General features: G+C 36.5%; 2 protein-coding genes across 2 annotated transcripts in view; one reads left to right on the forward strand and one right to left on the reverse strand.

Annotated features, from left to right (window-relative positions):
* tmtops2b (teleost multiple tissue opsin 2b) overlaps window positions 1-21,184 on the forward strand; it is a 31,283-nt gene extending 10,099 nt beyond the window's left edge. Inside the window, exons 2-4 of the mRNA XM_065292924.1 lie at window positions 204-529; window positions 7,862-8,095; window positions 13,783-21,184. Of these exons, the coding sequence (XP_065148996.1) occupies window positions 204-529; window positions 7,862-8,095; window positions 13,783-13,995 (773 nt within the window). The 3' untranslated portion in view covers window positions 13,996-21,184. The remainder of the gene's footprint in view (window positions 1-203; window positions 530-7,861; window positions 8,096-13,782) is intronic.
* The window catches only part of st6gal2a (ST6 beta-galactosamide alpha-2,6-sialyltranferase 2a), a 70,754-nt gene continuing 51,540 nt past the window's right edge, over window positions 8,287-27,500 (reverse strand). The window contains exons 3-6 of the mRNA XM_065292923.2: window positions 26,694-26,791; window positions 25,410-25,511; window positions 21,204-21,378; window positions 8,287-10,809 (exon numbers count right to left, since the gene is read on the reverse strand). Of these exons, the coding sequence (XP_065148995.1) occupies window positions 10,562-10,809; window positions 21,204-21,378; window positions 25,410-25,511; window positions 26,694-26,791 (623 nt within the window). The 3' untranslated portion in view covers window positions 8,287-10,561. The remainder of the gene's footprint in view (window positions 10,810-21,203; window positions 21,379-25,409; window positions 25,512-26,693; window positions 26,792-27,500) is intronic.

A 27,500-nucleotide genomic window follows, 5' to 3' on the forward strand; every position in this document is an offset into this window, starting at 1 on the left:
CGTAGTGCTGTACATCAGTATGGAAATAAGAGGGCTTTTTTACACCCCAGGTGTCTCAAGATAATCTTATCTTAAACATTTTATTGTGAACCCAAGAGGTTCATACTGGCTGTCCTCCTCATTAAAATGTACTGCAATGTAACAAAACAGATTGTTCCTGACTCAATAATTCAATTGGCTCTCTCTTTCTGTTTCTCTCTCAGGCATCGTGTCTTTGATTTCCTTGGTGGTTCTGTCCTACGACCGCTACAGCACATTAACAGTGTACCATAAACATGGCCCAGATTATCGCAAACCTCTGCTGGCAGTAGGGGGGTCCTGGTTATACTCTTTGATCTGGACTGTGCCCCCTCTTCTGGGATGGAGTAGTTATGGGTTAGAAGGAGCAGGAACCAGCTGTTCTGTGTCGTGGACCCAGCGCTCGGCCCAGTCACATGCCTACATCATATGCCTTTTTATATTCTGCTTGGGTCTACCAGTGCTCATCATGGTCTACTGCTATGGAAGACTGCTATATGCTGTCAAACAGGTAAGAACCAGAATACTGTTTTCTTTGCAATCAATGTAAACACTTGCAGGGGGGGGCAGGTCATTTGTGAACCTTACTATACAGTATGTTTCTTTTGTGACATTTCTTTTTTATAATCTAATGATATGACGAGGAACATCAAAGTTTTATTTTACAATGATTTCAGTTTTTGACATAAACTACTCAGACAATATTAAAGATATCAAGGTTATATTTTTTTACGCAATGTTGTGGGGTTTCACAGACTGGACCACAAAACCACCCAGATAGCATGCAACCATTGAAACAATGTTAAAAATCGTTGATTTGTCAATGTTAATACCACTGAATCAATATCACGTTTGCACCCTCCATTAATATAATTTTTTTTTGAAATTTCAACAAATCACCATTATTGTGATCAGTGTTTGCTTTAGTTGGGTCCTTGACTCTTGTGTTTTAATGGTAAGTTTTCTTTGGCTGTTGAAGCCGTGTTTTAAAATACATCTGCTATTGCAAAGAAAACAAAGATTGAAAGTTATCAAGTAGTTTAATTCTTGTAGATATACCTAAATAATATAAATGAAATACTGTTATAGATGTGTAAGAAATGGATATTACAAGTACTAGTTGGAAGCAGTGTCAGGTTTGTTATTTTGAGGATTATAAAAATACTTAAATGACTGAATCTATCTCTGACATCATGAATATGTCTATGAATCTCATCAATGGTGACATACAACAAAAGAAAGATTCAGGCTGCAATGCATGCTGGGTATCATCGTAGTACTAAACTAATTTATCACTCTCAGCATGCATTGCAGTTGATCGTTTTATCTGAATTTGTTTGATGATTGTCACTGTTGTTTAGATTTGTAGGATGAGTAATGATGTCTGAATGTGTCAGCATTTTTCACTTTCTTGTCACAGTGTATTTACAAACCAAAACAATTATAATTGTCAAAAAATGGATCATCATAATCATGTTAAGCAGCTTCATTTTATATAATCTTGACATCTTCACAAAAAGCAATCAGTTTCAACTTAACTTTGAAACACATCTTTCTTTTCCAATGCACATGTGTTTCTACATAAACACATACAAACACTAAAAAAATGAAAAAAAAAGATTTAACTTAGTGAATAATGGTGGTGTGTTGAAATTTCTATATTTTTCAATATTAATGGAGGGTGCAAACCTGATATTGATTCAATGCAATTAACATTGACAAAGCAACTGTTTTTAACATTGATTTAAAGGTTGCATGCTATCTGGGCACTCATTTGTAGCAATAGCCAAAAATACATTGTATGTGTCAAAATAATTGATATTTTAAATGCCAAAAAATCATTAGGATATTAAGTAAAGATAATGAAGATATTTGGTACATTTTCTACTGTAAATATATTATAAATTTTTAGACCACAGGTCTGTTGAATGCTGTATTCTGATTGGCTGAGAAATGTTTTGTGGGTATGCATTAATTTCTGATACCGGCACACCTAACTTCTCAAATGTCTTAAAATTAGGCAACAGAGCAATGTTTGTGGTAACCGTGGTATAAAAGTAATAATTGACTCCGGTCCTTTGAATTATTTGAAAATAATGCACACCCACGGTGTAACGGCACGACGTGATTGCACCCTGTGTGTGCATTATTTTCTTATTATTCAATGGCCCGTCGTCAATTATTCCTTACATAATTAGTAATGTGTTGCTAAGGACTTAATTTAAAGGTGATTTTCTCAATATTTGGATTTTTGCACTCTTAAAGCGATTATTCGATCAACATAAAAAGCAAACAATCATCATTTGTTTTATTGATCACAGTAATAGACAGTTCAAACTGTTGCACAGCAGTGTCAACTTTACACATTGTATCTATTACCTTAAATGATTTATCTATATAACATATTCTTTTTACAGAAAATAATTGCTTGGAAACCAAACGCCCTTAACATTCCTGAAAGAGCAGAAATGCCACGTGTTGCCATGGTGACAGAAAAGGGATGAAAAACTCTTATTCTAGGGACATATCATTAATATTGTGTCTTAAAGGTCCCATTCTTTCTGTGTTTTTGAAGCTTTGATTGTGTTTATAGTGCACATTATAACACGTGTTCATGTTTCACGTGTAAAAAAACCGCTGTATTTTTCACACAATTTACTTCTGTATAGCATCTGTATACACTGTAAAAAAATTCTGTAGAAGTTACAGTATTACTGGGTATTACTGGCAACTAGCTGCCAGTAACTTACTGTAGATTTTACATTTATGTTATTTTCTGGCAGCAGTTTGTTCAAAGTTAAATGAACATAAACATTTTCAGTCTTTATCTTCTACAGTAAGTTACTGGCAACCAGCTGCATAATTACAGCAAATTTTCTTACAGTGTAGCGCTGTTTTCACTGTCCTCAAAATGGGCTGTTGTCTTCCTTGTTCTGTGAATTCCCTAATTCAGAATTACGTATGGAGTTCTGATTGTGTAGTTTGTTTAGTGTGTTGTGATTCGATAGCAGCTTAGCTGGTGACTGGCGTATTCCTGTGGGTGTTTAGTTAAAAAACTGTTTTACTGACGTCATTAAAGTAGGAAGTATAGGGCTGTAGTCCAAATCGGCCTTTAGCTGTAGGCTTGATAGGCGAATTCTGTTAAAGAAAATATAAATCGCCTGGCAGTGAACTTTGAGCTTTATTTTTTTACAGGTATTATTTATGCTATCATAGCAACATTACACACTAAATATGGTTTAAAAAATGGGATCAGAAAGAACGTGACCTTCAACAAAAGCTTTATGCTGCATTATCATATTTTCATTTAGAGAAAGCTTAGTCACATATCTGTTATAATGCTGCATAGAGCTAACATTGGTCCAGTACTGGACTTTTCCTTTAGTGTAACCTGTTGAAAGTGCATCAATATCCCAACTGTGTACATCTTGAGAGTATTATTTGATGTGGATGCTGTGCGTCACACTAACTGGAGTATTACTGGGTTTGGCTGGTTTTTCTGTTGATGATAGCATAGAAATTTCACTTCAACTCAGTGGCGTCAATTCACCTAAAGCCATGGTGTGGCAGACTCTGGTGAAGTCATTTGTTCTAGCATTTGCCAGCAATGAATGCGTATATGCACTTTGTGTAAATAGATATTCAACTAAAGTATTACTCCCATCCTGCAATAAAAGGTCATTTTACATGGACCTGAGCAGCTGCCACCACTTGCCATGCCCAGTTGACACCTCAGAATGATTCTTACCTCTGTACAAGATGGCGTGACAGATCAAGATAGTTGTTTATCACGATCATGTCTTTCTGATGAGGACATCTTCTCAGACATGAATTAGTGATTTTTGGATGGGAATATGAAGGATGCTTCAAACATACTGTGAAATCTGCATGAGGATATGCTGAAACGTCAACCATCTCTACTTGCTATTATCACATGGTTTTGGTCTGAGTAGATAGTGAATAGGTTCTTATAAATCAACAATAAAGTCACCTTGTCCCTTTTCTGAAGTGGATTCTGGTATTTTCTGTAAAACCTTACAATAGAGGCAGTGCATTAAGAAAACCTTGTCAATTATTTAAATTTATACAATAGTTTCCTGATTCTCTATTATTAATAAACTTTGATGAAAACACTTAAATAAAAAAATAAAGATCTAAGATAAAACATCTATTAAGAAAAACGTGCTGTAGGGATTAAATTTTTAGATAAATAGAATATACAACATTGGCTGTATCATCCGAAATCTCTAAAATGCCACCTTTGGAGGCAGCATTCCAAGGCAGAAAGGCATCAAGGCATGTCCAAATCCAATGTTTGTTTTTGAATTTTTTTATCAAACACATTTTAATTTAAAAAGTATATTTATGAATTTGATATCACAGGCTTATACCAGCATCCAAGTAGAAGTCTGTTTAATGTCAATTCATTGCAGATGTCAGGTAGTGCAACCAGAAAGTCAAAGGGTAAACACATTCCTGTTGTTCAAGACATTCTTCACCAGCGGTGTTTAAGACTAAGGCTGGGAAGCAATTAAAACATTTGATCTAATTAATTACAAGATGTGCCGATTAAACCATCAAATAAATCACATTTAATTAAATGGGAAAATTACCCTTGAAATGAATTAAATAAACTGTGCTTTTAATGTTATTTCAGGTACAGAAATTGAATTTAGTCTTTAATTAGGATAAACTATATTTAATGTATACAATAAAGTTACAAAAATTAATGAGTCAAGACAAATTAAATGAATGCTTTAAATTAACAGCCCTATTTAAAACGAAGCTTAATGTGCCATTACAAGCTAAATCTTACAGTTTCTATAAATGAAATGGCAACATATATACCAACAAGCCCTAGTGTCCATCATATACCCTGTGCTCTATAATGTATTGTTTTTTTGTTACCCTTTACCCACGCAAAGTCGTTGTATCACTCCATAACATTTAAAATGGTTCAGTGCACTTATTATTGTAAGGGTTTGGGTTATACAACCAATTTCCCTGCTTTGAAATGCTCTTAGCATGGTTCCTATGCTTAAAGGACTGTACCAAGTGTCCTCATGAAGGGTCCTCATGAAGGGTCAACGAAAACACAAAGCACTTACACTTTTCCCAGGAAACACACATAGAATTTTCGCCACACTGAATGTGTGGCAAGTTGCTTTGGATAAAAGTGTCTGCAAAATGCATACATGTACCACCCCCACCATCATAACGCTTACAATGCCAAAGCAAAATCATCTTATTGATTTTTGGTTCAATGCTTATACCTTTTAAGAAGTTATAAAGGCATTTGTCCATCCTGTGGAAATCTTGTAGACAAGCGGCAACATTTAACAACCTACAGTATATTGAGTCAGAATGTGTCAATGTTCATAAATGTCATCTTAAATCACCATAAAATGAAATCCCCTTTTTTCTGCCATAATCCAAAAAATATTTCTGAGTGAAACAAGACATTCAGATAGGACTTGATTTTATTCATTTTGAAAATTGGTATTTGCATACAGTTACCATTATTAATGTGAGGAGTAATTGATGACGGCCGGTTAAAATAATGCTCATGACGCGAAGCAGGTCTGCATTATTTTCAAATATTTCAAAGGACCGGAGTCAATTATTCCTCTTATACCACGGTTATCAAAAACATTGCTCTGGTGGTTATTTAATCCTCATAAGCCCCTATTTTCCTGTATACGTTAGAGTTCCTTGGGGGTAAAAATGACCCCAGAAATTAAAAGAGTGATTACAAAAATATACATTTTAAATGATACAAATAATGTATCTTTTTTTTTTTGTTTACTTCCCATACATTAATGGTGTGTTTTGGGAGATAAGTATTTTTGTTTACCACTCAATTCCTCAACTACACCATTAGCTAACCTGTAAAATATCAAATTTTTATGAAAAATTCACACAATGAAAGACCAATGTCGCACACCTGTGAGTTCCGGTTAGGTGCGTAGGATAAAAAGACAATAATAGTCCAACAAACATGTATACAAAAGAGATATCCCGCACACTAATAACTTGCAAAATATTTATTGCGACGTTTCGATCGTAAGATCTTCTTCAGGCATATGAACATGATAGTGGTATCACAAAGTATTTTAAAAAATCATGGACCAATCACATCAGACAATAGTCACCGACTAATCACAGTATCAGACCTTCAATGACCAATCAAATTTGTCAACAATTATTTCCATCACATCAACAACCTCAATATCATACACAAATCAGAAACAGTCTATAATGACAAGAAAAAAGAGAAAACACCACAAACCGTACATACTGCATGAAGAATTAGAATAAGCATAGTGCAAATTATTTTGGATTTTTACTTTACAAACATTATCGCCTCTTGGTTTAAATGATGAAGCCCTTTTCAATGTGATGTTATAATCTTGAGAGGAAAAAAATTGTGTTTTTTTAAATTGTTGATGGAGTTTTGCACTATGCTTATTCTAATTCTTCATGCAGTATGTACGGTTTGTGGTGTTTTCTCTTTTTTCTTGTCATTATAGACTGTTTCTGATTTGTGTATGATATTGAGGTTGTTGATGTGATGGAAATAATTGTTGACAAATTTGATTGGTCATTGAAGGTCTGATACTGTGATTAGTCGGTGACTATTGTCTGATGTGATTGGTCCATGATTTTTTAAAATACTTTGTGATACCACTATCATGTTCATATGCCTGAAGAAGATCTTACGATCGAAACGTCGCAATAAATATTTTGCAAGTTATTAGTGTGCGGGATATCTCTTTTGTATACATATGAAAAATTCACATAAATTTTGATCTAAATTTTATTTCAATTGTTTTTAGATATTGATCTAGATGTTGTGTGTTGAATTCGGCCATTTGGTTTTTTTGAAAAATAAAAAATAAACGAATTACAGTTTAGAAAATAAATCACTTTGACCAGCAGATGCCCATAGAGACCCATTCATTTTACTGGATGTGGCCAACTGCTTAACATCAGTACTTTAGTGATACATTGTGAATTTATGTTTATATAAACATTAGAAAGGACATAAAAATAAATATTATTTCAAATAGTAGAATTTTTTGTAGTTTTTGATGCATTCTAAGATGTCTGTTGTAACAAAATGCCACAGAAATATGAATGAATGTAAGTGTGTGTGTGTGTGGGCGCATTTGTAACTTTGTCTTTATGTGTGTGTAAGTTTTACTGTGTCTTTGTGTGTGTGAGAGTCTGTGTTTGTGCGTGTGTGTGTGTGCGCATTTAAAATCTTTGTTTTGCATCTGTGGCTGTTTTTTGCCAAATTCTGTAAAAAATGCTCTCTGTGGCAGTCATACCTTTGTGTGTGTGTGTGATTGAGCATGTATTTCTATATTAAAATTTTCAGATTTATTCTGGATGCATTGATTTTTTTTGACAAATAATAAGAAAAAAATATTTTTTGCATTTCCCATTCATTTCAATTGGTGTTCATTTTTACCCCCAAAGGGCCTCTTTTGGTGAATTTTTTACACCTCTTTAGAACGGCCGAATCAAGCCCAGTTTTTTTATATGAATCTTGACAGATAATCTGGAAATGTCACAAAATCTTATTCCACTGAGATGAAGGGAACCATGTTTTTAAACTAAAGAAAAGTGACTTGGGGGTAGGATTGACCCCAAGGGACTTATTGGGATTAAGACATTTGACAGGTTAGGTGCGTGTTTACAGAAAAATTATCAGCATGGCTCAACCAATCAGAATAAAGTATTCAACAGCCCTATGGGATAAACGTTGATTTTTGATTTCATATTGATTATACCTTTTACTGCAGCAGAAAACTGTTTACAACCCACGTTTGTCCCTCAGGTCAGGAAAAATCGCAGGACGGCAGCCCGTAAAAGGGAGTATCATGTTTTGTTTATGGTCATCGCCACCGTGGTGTGCTATCTCCTGTGCTGGATGCCATACGGGATTGTGGCCCTGATGGCTACGTTCGGCCGGCCAGGAACCATCTCACCTGTGGCCAGCGTGGTTCCCTCTCTCCTCGCCAAAAGCAGTACAGTTATTAACCCTCTAATATACATCCTCATGAACAAACAGGTAAGAATTTCTTACTTATACAACTTCATTAAAAGCTAGAAAACCATACATTTGGATAAAATATCTTGTCATTTTGCTTGCTGCCACATGTTAAAAGACTTTGTATCATGCAAACAAATTTGTTGTGTAAAACTGCACAGTTTTGCATTTAAAAGAAAAAGAAATGACAAATAACGTACACGCTCACAATCTTACAACGGCCAGGGTTTTATTTTAGAAACGGTCAAAAGAATACACAAACATTTATAGTTTCAGAATGAATTTAATGATAAATATGTAAACCTATGAGAAATGATACCAATAGAAACCATTATAAAACACCCCATGGCTTTTCAAAGTGAACTGGTTGGTCATTACCAATTGCAGATATTTACAGTCAAAGATCAATACTTTTCACAGATATAGTTGCAAAAGGCTGCGTGGTGCAGAGCTACAAGAAGGAAAGTATACGGTACAGCATGTAAAGAAAAGTAGATAATGGATAAGGAAATTCAAGTGAAGGTAAGGAAATAAGCATACCGAAATAGAAAAGGAAAGTTGGCACAGATGCAAGCACCCCAGACAAAGTACCATTCTCACTTTAACACTACATACAGCCATTATGAGTCAACTGTGCACATCCATGACACGTATAGTGAAGTTCACCAGTAAAAACAATTGCAATTCAATTATTCCCCTTAAACGGATTTAAACCTAGAGACCAAGCTCCATATCAAGCTTAATATTAACAGTTTTCATACTGTAATGATAACATTAACCGTGAATACTAACAAGCCCTGCTTACATTATAATGTACATTTGTTGCTTCCCTCGCGCCCCTAACTCACTAAAGTGGTCATTTTACCCAATGACATAATATAATATTAAACAAATTTACAGTAAACACTTAATACTCTTAATCTCTGTAAGAGATCAGGCAGGGTTCATCCTCCTAAAATACCTTTCGTTAAAGGCTTACAAAAAAACATTCACAAAGGAACGACTCGCATGAGAACAGAGAAACCAACGTTTTAACCCGTACACGGGTCAAAAAACATGACACGCGTTGAAAAACGTGGCCGAGCTCACATGGGCAACGCGGTTTGCATCATCGCTCATTCTTTTCCAAATAAATTCCTGTCTGTTCTCAAGAAAAAACTGGCATAAGGGCCAAATTCGAACTTTACAGACTTAATTAAATGCAGTCAGCTCAGGCCAAACAACCAGCGAGTCGTATTAAGAAAACACACAGTATGATGTTCTGATCTGAGCCCGTTATCGTATACGCAAAGTCCAAACTTACACGTTCAGTATTCGACTGTAAAAATAAATATACAGTATATAATCATGGTCCGAAATGCCGAAATCCCCCAACATGGGGAAAAGATCAAATATTAGCTTTACACCTCACCATAAGTCTACAAGGAAGATATTTCACCCTGGTAAAGAGTCTCATAAGCTCCTGAGTGAAATAACCAATTAATGAACATACACGAGCAGTTCAAACAGACTTCTGCTCGCTAGATCTACAGAGAAATGACAATCGACTTTTAGTCCAAATTCAAAATGGCACACATTGAAACGATGCGGACGAGTAAACATACCTTCAAGTTTCAACCGACCTCCGTAAAAACGAAACCACAGAACAGAGAATCGATCGAAATAAACAGCTGTACATTTATAAGAGGAGACAACGCAAAGATGCATTGCCAATCATTCGCTTTAAAGTAGTTAGGAAATAAGACAGTATCATTCGTTTAAAATAGTCCAGGCTACTTCGGTTTATATTTAACAAGTATTACCGCTGTACTTGTTATATTGCCAGGAAGCAGCTTTAAAGTCCCAGATACGATTTACAGTGCTATCCATATCACAAGCAATAAAATCCTTATATAACAAAAAAACCCACCTATAATCTGTAAACCACCTGCGATGACAGGTTCTTCAAAGTATCAAGTGAAAGAAAACATTGTTTTCTGCCTACGTTTTTTCAGTAAGACGACTCTTCTATACAAGGTGAGTAGTATTTAAATTTTTCTACCACAGTTCAGCCAAAAGTTTTGGAAGCGCAAAAATGATTTTAAAAGGCCCGTGACAGGGTCAAAATACACAGACTATGGCAAACCTTGCAAACGGCTTAAAAAAGTAGTAGGTGCCCATGTCATCGTGTTCTTGTATTTGTTCCGACAGTGTAGATTAGATTTCAGTGTATGACTGCTAATACTTTCCATTAAAAATGTAAATAAAAATCTCTCAAACACTGTTTTCTGATGGCTTTTAACACCACAAAGATCACATCCACAGATCTATAAAAAGCTTTCACCTCTATTGCTATTCTAACCATCTTTATTAGGCTCAGGAAATGCAATTTTTAGTCTAGTCTGTACAAACATGCTTCGAACTGGACCGCTGGCAAGTCTGAATCTTCGCGGTCCTGCGCCAGCTGCGATGTCCGCTGCTTTACAAAGGCAGTTATTGCATCTGAGTTCAGGGCTCACAGTTGATGTTCTTGAATCCGGGGACCGTGACCTTGCCTTTCCTTTTAAGGTCTTCCACCGAGCCCGTGTTCACGTGCTGAATGAGCATCTTCTCGTACAGAAGGGGATGGTACGCGCCCAGGGTGCAGGCGGCGTCGTAGTATCGCTCGTGATAGTGGCATAGGTCGGTCTGTCGTAGAGAAGGAATGTACTCGTACACGTGGACCTCTTCGCATAAGGACATCATCACTAGGATACCTGAAAAGCACACAAAGCAGGACATCACCGAGATGATACAGGTGTACGAAAGATTCATAATTTAGTTATTTGTTAAAGACAGACGGATATATAATAGACAGAGCAATTCATGTGCCAATAAGTGGCCACTATTTATGAACGCCTGTCCAAATGTAAACAATTATTATTGTGTATTGTCAGTACAAATTATAGATTTGTTGTTAGGCATTTGTTTCGCTGAGACAAACGCTAATGTGTAGACACAGTTAAAATTATCTGATGCATTTCAAGTAGTTTTTAGTGGGGGTATAATGGTACGTGTATTCGTACCAGACCGTTTCGGTACAGGGCTTTCAGCACAGAATTCAATCTTTTGTGTGTGGAACATACTGTAGGTCAATTTTCGTGTTTCCACACGAACGTAATAAGTGGCGGAAGTCTCCGCGTTCAGCGCAAGTCTTCTGTCAAACATATAACATAATTCGGGCCGCAGAAAGATCTTTATTTACTTAGTTGTATATTCATTTGATTATTGATCTAAACGTTTACGGGGCCGCTTACGTGTCACGTCTAAAAAGCGGTTGCGCGTCTTTTGTTGCTACGCAATCATGAGCCGCGTTTTCTGTGATAGCGAGAATAATGGAATGTGTGATCAGATTTTTCATCTGCACCTCACGGCAATCATGGTAAATGGACTGCATTTATATAGCGCTATCATAGACCAATGGCCATAAAAGCACTTTACAAGTTGCCTCACATTCACCCATTCACTCACACATTCATACACCGACGGCGGTGTCAGCCATGCAAGACGCCATCCAGCTCGTTGGGAGCAGCTGGGGTTAGGTGTCTTGCTCAAGGACACCTCGACACTTGGTCAGGTGAAGCCAGGGATTGAACCACCAACCTTCCGATTCATATCATTGTCATCAGTTTTTCTGGTCGTGACAGAGAAGAGCTGTAACCCAGGCTTACTCAGCTGCAGAGGGGTTTGTTAGTTTAAGACACAGCTTAGATTGGCGACACAAGCAAAGATTAGGAGAAACGTGCAAAAGATAAAAGATGGCTATGTATTCTCTTTACTGTACCGAAAATGAACCAAACCGTGACGTCAAAACCGAGGTACGCACCGAACCGTAATTTTGCGTACGGTTACACCCCTAGTTTTTAGTGGAGGTTAATGCATATTTATGCTTCTCCACTGTACCTTCTACGTCATAGGCTATGCATCAGTTTTATTTATACCTCTGCCTTGTTGTCCACTTCAACATGTAGGCCACTACAATATGTAGGGCTGTTGAAAATAATTTTTACAATGCATCACGGTGCTAATGTGAATTACTACTCCATCAATGCATAAAAACAAGTTGATTATTGGAAAGCAGTGCTTGCATCTTTCTCTCACCCTTGCATCTCTCATTTTACATTCTTAAACTTGGACTGACGCTGTTGTTCTTTAGGATGTAATGCGCTCAATCAACACATTACAGATGTCACGATGGGTCTCAAAGCGATACATGCCTTTTTAAAGAAGCAAAAAAAAGTTGGAGCAGCATTTTAATGCGGGGGCTTTGCCAAGAAAAACAGGAAGGATCTTCACAGTAAAAGTGTGGAAATAGATTTTCCAGTGCAGTAATAATAAACATTAAGGATCGTGATGCAGAGATATAGGATTCAATCAAAACCCTGACAAAAAAATCTTAATCAAATTACTAGACCAGTAACCAGTGGTGGCTCGAACAAAGGAAGTCACTGGCCGCCACTGCCAGTAATGATTCACACCCTTAACCCCTAGAAGGGCACTGCTGTCCACAGACACGTACTGCAGACCAATCACAGCGCTTGCAGTCTGTATAAAACTGACGCATTGTTACAGTTGTTGGAAAGCATCTATGCGTAGAATACAGGTCTACTCCAAACAGAAGTATAAGTTGAGCTTAAGACCGAGGATGGACTTTAAAACCAACACACATCTGCATTTTGTGCAATTAACCCTTTAACTTTTACATTTAGTCCATTTTACTCAAAAAAGTTTGACTTACTACATAACTCAAAATACTACTTAAGCCAGTGGTTCCCAAACTTGGAGGCGGGAGATAGTGCCAGGGATTTTATATTTATCTTAACTCCTTGAAGAACAATACTGTAGAGTCCTTATAAATTCGGTGTAATCAACCCTCTTAGAAAAATATAGCTATCAAACAACAGTACTACATTTTATAATTGAATATGTTGCCTCGATTGGACGCACCAAACCTTTATCTCAAAAAAGTTTGAGAACCACTGACTTTACACAGTCCTCCCAGAAAAACGCGGATTTTTTGTGATTGTTACGGGCAAAAATCCTTGATCTTGTTTTCTTAAAAAATGCGATGGAATATGCGGGATATTTATGCAATTTTATGCGATGAAACTGCGGGAACTTGCAAAAACTCTTTGCAGCTTTTGAATGATGTTCACGTCACTTCATAATGTTCCTATGGCAACAGGGGACATGGCTGCGCTTGTGAGAGGTAAATGCAAAAAATATTTAACTTTCTGCTAAGATATGTGTGATTTTTGCTATAAAATCTGAGGGTGCAAAAATCGAAATCGCCTTTAAAGTTGCCCAAATTAAGTCCATAGCAACTGCATCCACTCACAAAAAAACAAAAACGGATGTTTTTAGAGTAGGAAATGTACAACATATCTTCATAGACCATGATCTTTACATAAAAGACCATATAATATAATATTTTGCGCACAAAAAATGTAAAATTTATGCTGCGAAAGTGCTGCGTATTTGAAAAAATTTGTCCCCCGTATAAATATGCGGACTTTGGCTGATTATGCGTTAAAATCATGCAATCACATAATCATGTTTTTCTGGAGGGACTATTTACCCATCAGGAATTTTTTTCTGCGTCACATTAATGGTTGGTGTTAAAAAAATGAAGATGAAGAGATGTTATTTTATGGATGGAGAAAGTTAGCATTGATCTTTTTTCTTTCAAGTTTTACAGGTGTTTCCTGCTCATGTTTTGCTGTCAGAAACCACAAGTTGAGAACGGTCACTCCATCATGCCCTCAAAAACCACAGTCATCCAGCTTCGCAGAGTCTATAGCAACACAGTAGCCTGCACCGCACCGATCTCCACTGGAGCCCACAACCATGAGTGCAGCACCCCTGTTACAGAGAAAACCAATCCACCCCAGGTCATCACCTAACTATCACAAACCAGCTGTCAAATACCGTCACTGTATGATCTCTGCTGTCATGATGTTGAGAAAACTCATGAACAGGATGGACAATGGTTGACATTATTGTGTTTTAATGAATGTACTGTAGCTGTTAAATCTCATTCACTGTGTGTGTGTCTTGACAGTATTGACAAATTCTCTGAGTTTTTAATCAGTGAGTTGTTTACTTTAATTATGCTACTTTATTTCTTTTGAGCTAGGATGTGCAGTGAAAGCACAAACCGTGAACATGTATATCTGCAATGCACTTTGGATAAAGACGCCTGATGAATGCTTCAATGTTAACGGTTAATTTTATATTGAGTGGATTTCAAAAAGCGTTTCATGATGAACCACAATTGGAAAAGAAAGCAATGCTAATTTAAAAAGTTAATTTAAGGTCAAGTGCATTGTCAAGAATAATTATGCTGTTCAGAGTGTTATAGAAAAAAATCACATCTTTTGTATTTTAGCAGCACTTCAAAGTTCTCCACTGGAACACACTTAAGTCTCTCATAAATTTTAATATCCAATTGAAAGCAAACTGAACAAATAAGAAAACTGTACCTAACATTGTAACTATTAGGGCTGCAACTAACGATTATTTTCATAATTGATTAATCAGGGGATATTTTATTCGATTAATTAGATAAAAACCTTCATATTTATTCAATTAGATTTTTTACTTATTATTGCCAAATAAGGCACACAATTAGGTAGGGATGCACCGATACCACTTTTTTGGAATATGAGTACGAGTACGAGTAGGCCTACTTGTATTTCAGTACTTGCCGATGCCGATACAGAGTACTTAATTAAAAAACATGATTTAAATTTACAGGTAACCGCTTTAGTCATATAATTTAAGTTTTCAAGTTTGTTGTAAACTCTGCCTCTTTGGACAACACGAGGCATTAACCCATTACACGCCGCTCAAACATAGGCATTTCTCAAACCGTGGTATCGACTCCAGGTATCGGGGGACTTTAGAAAATGTGGTATCGAGGCCGATACCAGTATCAGTATCGGTGCATCCCTACAATTAGGGTACTCACATAATTGTCGATTATTCACCTTGATATGGTAATTATGATTATTATGGTCTTAGTTTTTACGTAGAGGTTTTGAAATGTTTTATGACTTTCTGTGAAGCAGCTGCAAATGATGTACATCCAAAACTAAATAATATCATTAAAATCACAAATAATTATGGGAGTTTTGTTGTTAGTAAAAATGAATGGCTTGACGATTTTGAAATCTCTGATTCAGCGCTGTATTTGGTCTCCAAACATACTGCCGTGATTTATGTTATCGTTTTAGTTTTTTAATTAATTGTGCAGCCCTATGTTGAAGTATAATTCAAAAGTGCAAAAGCCACATACTATACAGTGTTTTACTAATATAATCTTTCTGATTTAAAGCCCTAAATTAAAAAGATTGTGCAGCTTTTAAATAGTAATACGTCTTTAAATGTAAAAAATAAATAGTTGTAATCTTCAGTGATGTGCTGGTGAGGACATTTTGCCACGGATTAAATAAACCAATTTTAATCTTCAACTATAGACCTTACTAAGCATTAAATAAAAAATTCACTGTTAAAAAAAATTAATGTTGATTATTATCAATTTTATTGACTCGTTGTTGCAGCCCTAGTAACGATTCAAAAAAAAAGAAAAGGAAAATGTAGGCAAATAAAAACATATCACGCGTGTCATCAGACATTTCTGTGTAAGAAATATAAGTTAACTATAAGAAATACAGGTTAACAAAACATCCCAGTGATGCAAAAACGAACCGTGTTGGGGTTAAATCAGAAAACAAATGTGTTTTTATCACCTTAACACCTGCGTTAATTTGTCATGACAAAAAATCTCTTATCAGCCATATGATTTTGTGTATCACATCAAATTTGCATAATTGCAAAAAAGTAGGAGTTGTGCAACAAATGTAATTTGTTCCATTATTCGCCATTTCTGTTTTATGTGTTGAGTTACATGACTGTCTAAACAACTTAAGTATAGAGACCTGTTGTATAATAGCATAGAAACCATTATACTTATGTACTCCAGCGCACCGCACAGCTGTGAAGATGAAAGCTTTATATTTACTGCACTGTACCTGAAACTCTGTGTCTATAGATCCATTCATCCTAACAGACCACCTGGTGCATTATACAAAGATTCAATTGGAAATATAATTTTGTTTTTCTCTGAAGTGAGGTTTCAAGGACTCTCTGGTGAAACTGCTCAAGGTTGTGAACAATTGACTGTATGAAAGGGAAGTGTATAATGATGTGCCAAACATGCAAAGAAGATTATTTTTGTGTCCGTGTATTAATTTGTAAAAGTGGAAAAAAGCCCATTTGTAATTGTATTGACATTACAAGAATACAATCTGCCTGTCAGTTTGTTAACAGTATTTCTGCATATTTGTTTCGTTCAAATAAACATGCAAGCTAACCTACAGGAGCACCGATTGATCTCCAAAGCACCATTGTGTCAGTAATGTTTGTGTTTTTTTTTATAAATGAGGAAGCATGTTTGTAATTGTGACCCTGAACCCACAAAACCAGGCATAAGGGTCTAAAAAGAAAAGAAAGAGTTTTTGTTACGAAATGACAATAATCTGAGGGTGCAAAAAAATTATAATTGAGAAATTAAAGTTGCCCAAATGAAGTCCTGCCTCCACTCACAAAAAAACTGATTTATTTAAAAGTAGGAAATGTACAACGTATCTTCATAGACCATGATCTTTACATATTGTAATGATTTTTGGCATAAAAGACCATATAATGTATTGTTGGCTATATAGATAGACTTTTTTAACATTTTAAAGACAATTTTTAACTACTTTTCCACTGTACAAAACAACCAAGCTATTTCACATAAGATTTATCATGCATTACCATAGTAACAGGGTACATTTGCATTGCATCTGAGTTTGCAATAAGCCCGGATATCCTAGGATTAAATGTGTTGTGTATAAAAGAATCTGCTGAAGGCCTAAATGTAAACATTGAACACCTGTTCAATAAAAACCTGAAGCAATGTCAACAAAGCAGAGGTCTTAAGAGATAAAAGGTGGGCAGAGTACTTTTGCTAGAAGCCATAGGCAGCATAAAAAGAGAAAATGTATTAAATTCCCTATGGTCAGATTACTCTTACAATAGTACCCTTGGAAAATGGTTGGTTTATTTCTAATTCAAAGCTGCAACAATAAATAAATAAAACTCATAGTAGTACTGAAGTAATAGTAGTTATATTCCAGTGCCCGGCTGCATAAAAGTGCTTAAGCTAAGAAAACCCTTAGATCTAAGGTGAGGGGTACCCTTAATAAAAATAAAAAAATTTGTTGCAAGAAAAAAATCCAAGTGTTCACTTAGCTGTCAATAAGTATTTACTCTTAACTCTTTCACCGCCAGCGTTTTTAAAAAAAGTTGCCACCCAGCACCAGCATTTTTCATGATTTTCACAAAAGTTTAATGCCTTCCGGAAAATATGCTTCTTTAAATATATAAACAAACAATATATCAAATGAAAGAACAGACCCTCTGCTTTCAAACAAAAAACTTTCATCCTACCTTTATTAGTTCTCTTTTTATCAGCTCTCAAATATGGGTAAGTTTCTTCAAAAACACCCAATATTGAACAAAAAGCTGAGATAATTCAATTTTTGTGAAGGACTTTTGATCGAGATCAGATGCAGAGCGATCTTTACAACATACAAGGAGTTCTCTCTTTTTCATGTGAGGCGCTTCTTCCGCATTGTATAAGTTGCAGACGTGCGCCACCTAGTGGATAATAGCTGTATTGCGGAAAGCCGGAAATTCTCGTCATTGGCAGAGAAGCGTTTCTCTTATGTGACGAGTTCTCGTCAATGGCGGGGAAAGAGTTAACTAGTAGTTGTTCAGTTCGGTTATGTACACACTATGCAGAGTTTCTGTAAATGCGGTTGTCACTACCTGCATTTTGCGGGAGTTAATTTGGTTGTAGAATGCTTTTGTCAGTCCCGTAAATTACTGAACTGTGTGTGTACAGATCAGAATGAAGCATTAAAAGGTGAAATGACAACCGAATTAATATGCAGTGTGTGTACAGGACCTATTGCTGTGTTTTCACTCTAAAAATGTCTGGGTTATTTTGACCCAAAATGGGTAAACTGAACACATGCTGGGTTAAAAATGACCCAATGTTGGGTTGATGTTATGCAACCATGGGGTATAATAACCCAACAGTTGGGTTAAAACAATCCAGCACTTGGTCAATTCTAACCCAGCGGTGTGTTCTGTCCAATATTTACCCATTATGGGTAAAAAATAACCCAGACATTTTTAGAGGGTTGGCAGAGACTACCGTAAAATACTTTGTATAAACACTTGGGTAAGGGTGACAGTTTTTTCTCCCTCAGGGAAACCCTCACTTAAGGAGTTTCAAGCAACCGGGACCTTCCGCAGCCATACCGTAGTGTTGTGTGGGCAACAGACTGAGGTTCATATTATAAATAAATCAAGACAGTAATCTCTAACAAAGCTAAAAAAAGGTCAAACACCTTTATGTCAACACACACTTTATTTGATTTAATGGCTGCAGTGAAGGTCAGGATTATCACCAAACATCAACTTAAAATTCAATCACACACAGTGCACTTTTAAAAATAATGATTCCTACAAAGGTTATTTTTCAGGCTGTGTGGTTCAATAAAGATCCTTCAGCTGAATTGTGAAGTTACACATCAAACAGGATTATTTAGGTGGGGTAAAAAGGGTGGCTTTCCCGCTAACGTACGTGATTTCAGCCTCAAGAGTGGACAAGTCCCCAGCGATTGAGATTAAATTATTTTGCCCCCTTCTCCCCAAAATTTAAATCAATTATTTACTTTTTTTTAATATTTGTCTGGGTGGAAATAACACATTTTTCCATGATGTGGCAAACTAAAAATACATTTAATACTTTATTAATTTAAAGCTCCACTGTGTACTTTTTTGAGTTAATTCTTAGCAAAAACCCATGTTTTCTTTCAAGAGTATGTGCTCATTCATGTGTAATTACTTCCCACCCACTAATCAAAGTATTCTCGTAAGTGTAGAATCTGCTATTTAAAATACATACCGCCGAATCGCTCTCTGGCTGAATCCATGTTGTGCCTCCATCTTTGAAATACATTCGCCGACGAGGGACATTCCTGAAATTCAAGCTCCGCCTTTCGCGCTTTCAGACTACACTCACGCTGGCCGCTAGCTGAAGCCTCCGGAGGTTGCATGTGTAGGCGGTATAAGTCATCAAGACAGTCTTATTTCAGAATATTAACAATTATAAAGCTGACAATTATTCTTAGTTAATTGTAAATTGATGTAATATGCTTATGACTTGCGAATGTAATGCTCAGTTGATTTAAATAAACCAGGCTTGATGACGTATCCAGCCTGCGACCTGCGTAGCTGAATCCTTCGGATTTTACAACAGCCGCACACCGTGATAAACTTGCAATCTAATGCTTTGATTTGAAAGTCTGTTGAAGACACATTCTCGAGGACATTAAAACAAGTCGCCAAGGAAGCGAAACGGGGATTTTAAACGACAACGTGACAGGAAAAACATCAAGACCAAAGTCAATATTGGAGTTAGTTTTCCAAGATGGGGCTCAAGGGACACTGAAATTGCAACTTTATATCTTCTGCACAGGTAATTCAGCATATTCGTTTACATCGATACAGTCTATGTTGTAAACTTAAAGTTTTATAGTTCCTTGGCTAACTTTAGCATGGTTATGCAGTTACTGTAAACACGCATGTGGTTTAATGTGTTCGAACAGCCACATGCCGTCTCTCCGCCCATTTATGTAATCTGAGTTACTGAGAAAAATGTTTTTCATCTTTTCTGACCTCTAGCACAAACACACGGTGACAGCCCTATTTTTAGCCTTTCATTGATAAAACGCCGCTGATCTGCACGTCGTTCGTTTCATTTTACAAGCGTGTGAAAGTTGAGCGATCTTATTTCACCAATATGAGAGAAAGCTCTTACATATACACGGACATGTAACGTTAACATAAAACATAAGCATTGGACTCTGACATAATATTAGTTTGCGTCCATTTCAACCCGTCATTACTCCGGCTCATGATTAAATGACAGGATAGGGAATCGTCCACAGACCATCCCCTCAGTAATCTCGAGAGAAGCGGTCAAAAATGGACAAAAAGAGACGGATTTAAACACGAAGTGTAAACGTAATGTGTCTCTCTCGTCCACTTGTGATCTGATCGACGAAAACACATCTTAATACCAAGTTTAACAGCCCTTGTGATATTTTTCCTCGCGTCGATGAAAAAGGAGTGTCTAAGCTACGTTTATGGTTGCTTTTTGTATGTGATTTTAAGCGGACATATCATGACAATCAGACTTTTTCCATGTTAAACATAAATCTGTGTGCTTTGATGGATCACAGGCAAAGGACATTGCAAATTGTTCATTTTTTTCTCATTGCTTTTGCTTTGTAGCTACTGGAAGCCATGTTAACCTTGGCATGACACGGCCGGGCCACCGTACGAGTTAAAACGCATTCTGAATGGGGGGGGGTTAGAAAGTAATATTCAGTTGGTTGTCATACAGACTTTCACCGCTAGATGGGAGTAGATCTTACACAGTGGAGCTTTAAAGCTATTGAATTTATTTAAAAAAAGCTAATACATAAATCGCATTTCTCTCTAATTGTGTATAAGATCATAATCATTTTGTTGGTGCTTAATATGTAAGATTATTCTGGGCTTCATTTCAAAATGAAAACATGGAGGGTCCATCTGTCTCTCTGTGTGCAACAGATGCCCCACAACCTCCAAGTAAAGCAGCCAAAGTCATACCTACTGTACAACCTCATCATGACATCTCAATCCCCTGCAGGTCACTGTCTACACTCAGGTTCACATCAAACAATTTTAAGTCCACTTGACCATTAAGATCAATGTTCAAGCATCTCTCTCAAATATATTTGTGTCCTGGATGCAACTGGTATGAAATCAATCTAAGCCTGCAGAAATGTATCAATATTGTCGATTTGTAAGTGCCATTGAAATATTATCATGCTTAAACATCAAATTCTTTATTTAAAACATCATGTGTTTTTTATTGTTGGGATCGGTTTCTGTTTTGTGCCACGAGTACTGCAAACTTTGCATGCATCTACGTCCAACATCATACCTGTGAATCCTGAGGAGGGTGGATTGGGCTGAATGTTCTCCAGATTGTTTGCCTGGATCACATCCCACAACTGCCAGATGTACTGAGGGTGCAGGATATAGAAAGGCTGAGCAGGGAATCGGATCCTGTGCTGCTTATATGGTTTGAACAGGTTGTAATCTGGATGAGAGTACCACTGTAAAAAAAAACACAACAAAAATATTTCTTAAAGAAACTACAACAATCCTTTCCACTTTTAACTCAGGACAAAGATATGGCATTTTACAGTGCTGGGTTCTTTAAAATGTCAAGCAGAAATTTGTAGTCAAATAAAACTATAAATTTATAAAAAAACTATTAAATTTATATGAGCTTCTTCATATTAAAATGCAAATGACCAGACAATATTAGGGAAATGCGGACATTATTTCTGGAGGCTTCCTCCTCCACTTTCACATCCAGAGGTTATGTGATTTCATGTCCAGTCCTATGGTCAGTGTAGACTGTTAGTTAGTATTCATACTTAATCTCAACCATACCAATCCTTCACACATCATAGGAATCACAAGTAAAATATTATCATACTGAAAAATCAACTGAACCTAATGACCTAATGGCTAATAAGGGACTTTATATGTGCAAGTTGATGCTGAATTAAATATACTTATATAAATAAAAAACACAGTATTATTTTACTATTTTACTATTTATTTAACCATGCATGGGCAACTTTAAGCAAATTATATGTTATAGAAACAAACAATAAACTGGATTAGTCTTTGTCACTTCACATACAATATGCAATTCTAAAAGCAATCCTGTTATACACAAAGTGCTCTATACTTTAAGTAATGCATGTCCCTTTATGTTCCCACTTTACCAGCATACACTTAGAAAATAAACAGAACACTTACATAAACGATCTAAAGTACTAATGAAATGGAGGATTTATTAAGCCCCATGATGTAAAATGGATGTGCGGAAGATTGGTGTTTATAGTTGTGTGCTTTGGAGCTGGCCTTTATATGGAAAGACATAAGACACACGCATGCACATTTCTGTTGATCGATATTTAACTATGGCTTTAATTATTAACCAATATTATTTTACTATTTTACTTGCTCACTTGGAAACTGCTGTGTTAATATAACATTTAATCTAACGGTCCAGGAGATGCATGGCATTTTGTCGAAATGCTCATATATACTTTGCAAGGCTGTGCATTCGCACATTCATGTACATGTAAATTTTGATTAACTCCTATGTCTGCTCTACAGTTGGTTTTCTGTTTTCCAACGCGAATTGTGAAACGCGCTATGCAAATAAACTTGAATTTAATTAAACATTTAAAGAAATAAAAATCAAAAAGTGACCTTTTTCTAATCAAAAGAAAATGTACGAAGAAACACACTGCACAACCACACTTACCGAATTACAACAAAACTTGAGATGAAAATGACAGGAACAATTATATACAATATGTTTTTGCCTCTATGTGAATGGAAAATCAACATGTACTGTAGGCGTCTACTGTGTTCAATGAATATTCATCATACATTGTTTTCAAAAAGCTCCACATGACCTGAATTATAGGTTCTTAAGTGACACACTGTCATAGTTGTAATTGACCAGAAAAATGAAACGCAGTTTGAATATTGTCCAGTTATAAGATATAGAGAAAAAAAATATTTTTTAATTGATTTCACAGCATAAAACACTTTTTTTGCTTCTGTAAAGTATGAACTTTGTGTGTCAATCTCCACCATTCTTTAGAAAGTAGAATAATGTCTTTATTTAAAGGTTAATTCAAAGCCATGGACTCCCAGTGGTCTTTCTTTCGGGTTTCTAAAGACCACCTATAAAAAAAGGGGTCATTGTGTTTTCATGGCGCACAGTATCATGTACACATGATGTCAGGGACATCTGGTTATTATTGGCATTGTAAGCCGAATGGAAATGAATATATATTCCATATTTACATTAGCAGACACTTTGAATAAAAGTGACTTAAGGTGCATTCAGGTTATACATTTAATCCGTTGATGTGTTCCCTCTGAATTTAACCCCCGTTGCAAACACGTTGTTTTACCAATTGAGCTACAGGAACACAAATCTGTATGGGTTCAGTTAACACCCTATTTCACATGCGAAAGAGAGCAGGGCCTGATGGGACATCAGAAACTCTTTTTAAGAGTTAAGGACACACACAAGGACAAGCTGAACTCAGTTATAGTAATCTGCTCCCATCTTTTCCCCTGACACCTGGGATTTGTGTATGAGCAGCATCTATTGGACCGGAGAAATGAGCATAACCTTTTAGTCTGTTGTCTCTGCACACCTAAGTGCTCATTTCAATTGTGAAACAGACACATCGATTGCTTCCTGCACACGTGCAAGCAGAACTTTAAATGAATGCTTATATTGATTGCTTATACTGTAAGCCTATGTGGTGTTTTTCATATGCGTCAAGATAAACCATGTGCAAATTCAACACTATGGGCCTTATCTTGCACCCAGCGCAATTGACTTTGTCAGTGATGCATGTATCATTCGTATTTTGCACCGGCGCACAGCGGGTTTTTCCCTCCACAGACGCACGTCGGCAAACTAGGGAATGAACTTGCGCTCCCTGGGCGGTTCAGCGCAAAAAAAGAGGCGTGTTCCGGCGCAAACCATACCTGATGCTATTTTGCAGCAGTTTCAAAAAACAATTGTGCCACTGACTAAAAAAAACTAGTCTAAAGTCAGTGGCACGTTGCGCGTTGTTCATTATGCTATTTTAAGGGCGCCTGCGTGACCATAATGTATAGCGTGCACAACGCGCACACACTTTGCTAATCTACACAGATGCAACAGTTATTTTTGCAAATCATAAATTGTTACACTAAAAAATATTAATACATGAGATAAGGGAAATCATTGTGGTGAGCATTGTGGTGATAGTTTTTGTTTATTGTGTGGCTGCGTTAAAAAATTCTTATAAAAATAACGATTAAAATATTTTCATAAGTTTATTGTGTGGCTGTATTACGTTTATTTTATGTAAATAATAATTAAAATCTTTTCATAAGAAACCTTAATGTATATGAACTTGATTTGTAAGTTTACTTTGGGGTTGGACCTGCTTGCGTTTCTTGGGTCCGATTTCAAAGCCCCCAAACCCTTTCAGCGGTGAGGGTGGACGCAGCGATGTCCTCTGCTGGCGTCAGGTCCTGTATAGAGGCAGATCCACCTCCCGTTACACGGCGTGCCCGATTTATGCTGGCAAGCTTGGGATTCCCCCGTCTCCTGACATCATTGTAGCGCTTGGCGCAACATCCTGGGGATGTCAGCTGATGAGACAATTGTGGCTATTTCCTCTCACGCCTGTTTAACCGACGCTGATTTGGGCGGGTTTCTCCCATCCCCATACAAAACAACTTCTCTGTCTTTGACTGCTCTTACAAGAACGTCGATCTCCTCGGCTGTGAACTGCTCCTGGCGTCCACCTGGTAAATCCATCTTTATAATAGCAACCCGCCATGGAACTTGCGCCCTTGCATTTAAAGGGAATGTTGGATGACGTTCTGATTGGTTTATTTGAAGTTACGCCCAAACCACACCTATGAATAATGAACCTACTTCAGACAAACCCCTTATTGATTTGCGTCTGGCGCAAGAGTTATTTCTCCCGCCGGGAGAAAATAGCAAAAGCGCCCAAGATCCGCCCACAAACTCACTTGCGCTTTGCGCTTCGCACTTGCGTTTCAGATCGTTAAAATAGGGCCCTATTGCTGAATATTTATTAACATAAATTTTGGATTTTTCCAAAGACGGTCTCAAAACAACTGTTTAAAATCACCTTGGTTTTCTACGTCACCAACATGTAACCAATCACAGCTGGAAAAGTAGATCAGTAGTTTGAGTTATATATATTCTGAAATGATTGCAGCACATCTGCTAAACATCAGCACAAAAAAAATTAATGCTGCAAATGCACAGTTCATGTATGCATTGTGTGAATCAGGACTAAGCAGGAATGTGTCTGAAACCATAGACATTATATATGTAGTATATATATACACGTGTCATTTTGGGTATTTTAACATTTAAAATATTATGTCATTGTAACTAACGTTACTTACGTGATAAAATTAATCGACTACAGGGGGATTTTAAACATTTTCCGTGATTTACAAACAAAACTCTTTGCAGGTAGGACAGATAATCTGTGTAAGTAGTACTCACTTTCTTCAAGTCAATGGTATATGGTGCAGGGTCCCACGCCAGTAGTGTTACATTCTTATACAATGAACTTGTGTTGAACTCGTGCATGGGGTTAGCAACAATCTGCACACAAAATAGAGGACATGTAACTTACAATCAAACAAAAAAGAAGTAAACTGTTTTGTGTGTTTCAGCCATGTGACAGGGTTTCAGATGCACAATATGCACGATTTTGGCATAAAAAAAAAAATACTTGCACGGTGTTATATTTTTTGTGTACTTGCATTATCTCAGATGTTTTGGTTTGCATTATTACACATCATCTTAAAGGGGACATTTCACAAAACTATTTTAAGATGTCAAATAAATCTTTGGTGTCCCCAGAGTACATATGTGAAGTTCTAGCTATAAATATTATATAGACAATTTATTATAGCATGTTAAAATTGCCACTTTGTAGGTGTGAGCAAAAATGTGCCTTTTTGTGTGTGCTTTAAAATGCAAATAAGCTGAGCTCTGCACTAAATAGCAGTGGCGTGCTTGGATAGTGCAGATTAAGGGTTGGTATTATCCCCTTCTGACATCACAAGGGGAGCCACATTTCAATGACCTAATTTTTTCACATGCTTGCAAAGAATGGTTGACCAAAACTAAGATACTGGGTTGTTCTTTTTCACATTTTCTAGCACTGGGGACCCAATTATGGCACCGAAAAATGGAAAAAGACAAATTTTCATGATATGTCCCCTTTAAATGTACTTGCATTCTCACACATTATCTCAATATACTTGTATTATTTCAAATATTATTATATTTCATGTTTTAAAAGGCACAATATGAAATTTTCACAGCTAGTGGTCACCATAAAAAAACAATGGCACAACCTGATGACACATTGAAGCAGCGTTAAATGACAGGATTTGTAGCTTTTACCTTGACTGATGATTAACTGGTGATTGGAAAACAGTCCTACTCACTAATCATGTTCATGAATGTAATAAAATACATTTTTAACACCATTATATTATAATGTAAGCTAACAGAGAAGCTTCATAAAATAACGCTTGACAAAGTGGCATGCTGGATATTACATTTTACTACTGCATGTGGTCTCTTGAGAGCAACATGAAAGTATTGCTTTTGGATACTATGATATCATAACAAAATATACAATACCGTGCAGGTTGTTTTTGGACTTTTTATTGCAAAAATCTTACATTTTGTGCATCTAAACCCTGTTTGTTTAATGTGATCACATGGCTGAAACACAAAAATGTACCCGTGCAAACATCAAACACCACTCACCTGAGAGTTAATGATGCGAATTGTGGTTTTATTTCCAACATCTCTCTCATAACCCTCGGTAGGAGCTGTGTTAAACCGCAGAACTGCATCATGGGAGTCTGGAATTACACAAATCGAGCATTTAATGAATGAAATAAAAAGCCCTGGACTATCTCAACAACAAATAAAATGAATCCTGACCAGTTTCAGAGATAAATAATGCAAACAAACAAGACATGTCATACAAAGAAAGCTTTAGTATTCAACCATTCTCTTTTTAAACAAAATGGAGACAGAAAACACATTATTCCATAATAAAAATAATCACAATGATGTCAGTCGTGACTCACTGCCACTACTAAATGGACAACAGTGTGGTCTACATTACCAATGTCAAAGAGACCATTAAATCAATAAGAGTGACGACCATCTTTAAAAGCACTTACATTTAGCACCTACAGTGCACACAAGTTACATATTTTGTTAGTGCATAAATCCACACTCAGTCATTCATTAGTCGGCAGCGCTCTCTGCTGGACGAAACAAAAACTACAACAAAACACTTCATTCCAAATACACGCACGTGACAAAATTGCGGTGTGAGGAAAAAAGAAAACGAAAGCAAATGATAAATGTTATCTTTGTATGTGTGTGACAGTGACAGAAACCCTGAGATGCCACATCAATCACTCAGTTCAGCTGACATGCTTTTTATTGGCATTCATCAACCAGAATTTTTTTAAAGCAGTTAATGCGCGTTTGACATTGAGCACGTCTCCACATTTTTGACAGTGTCATCAATCTTGTGAGGAAAAAACATAAATCATA

This window comes from Paramisgurnus dabryanus, chromosome 15 (assembly GCF_030506205.2).
Source record: "Paramisgurnus dabryanus chromosome 15, PD_genome_1.1, whole genome shotgun sequence".
NCBI classification, from domain to species: Eukaryota; Metazoa; Chordata; class Actinopteri; order Cypriniformes; family Cobitidae; genus Paramisgurnus; species Paramisgurnus dabryanus.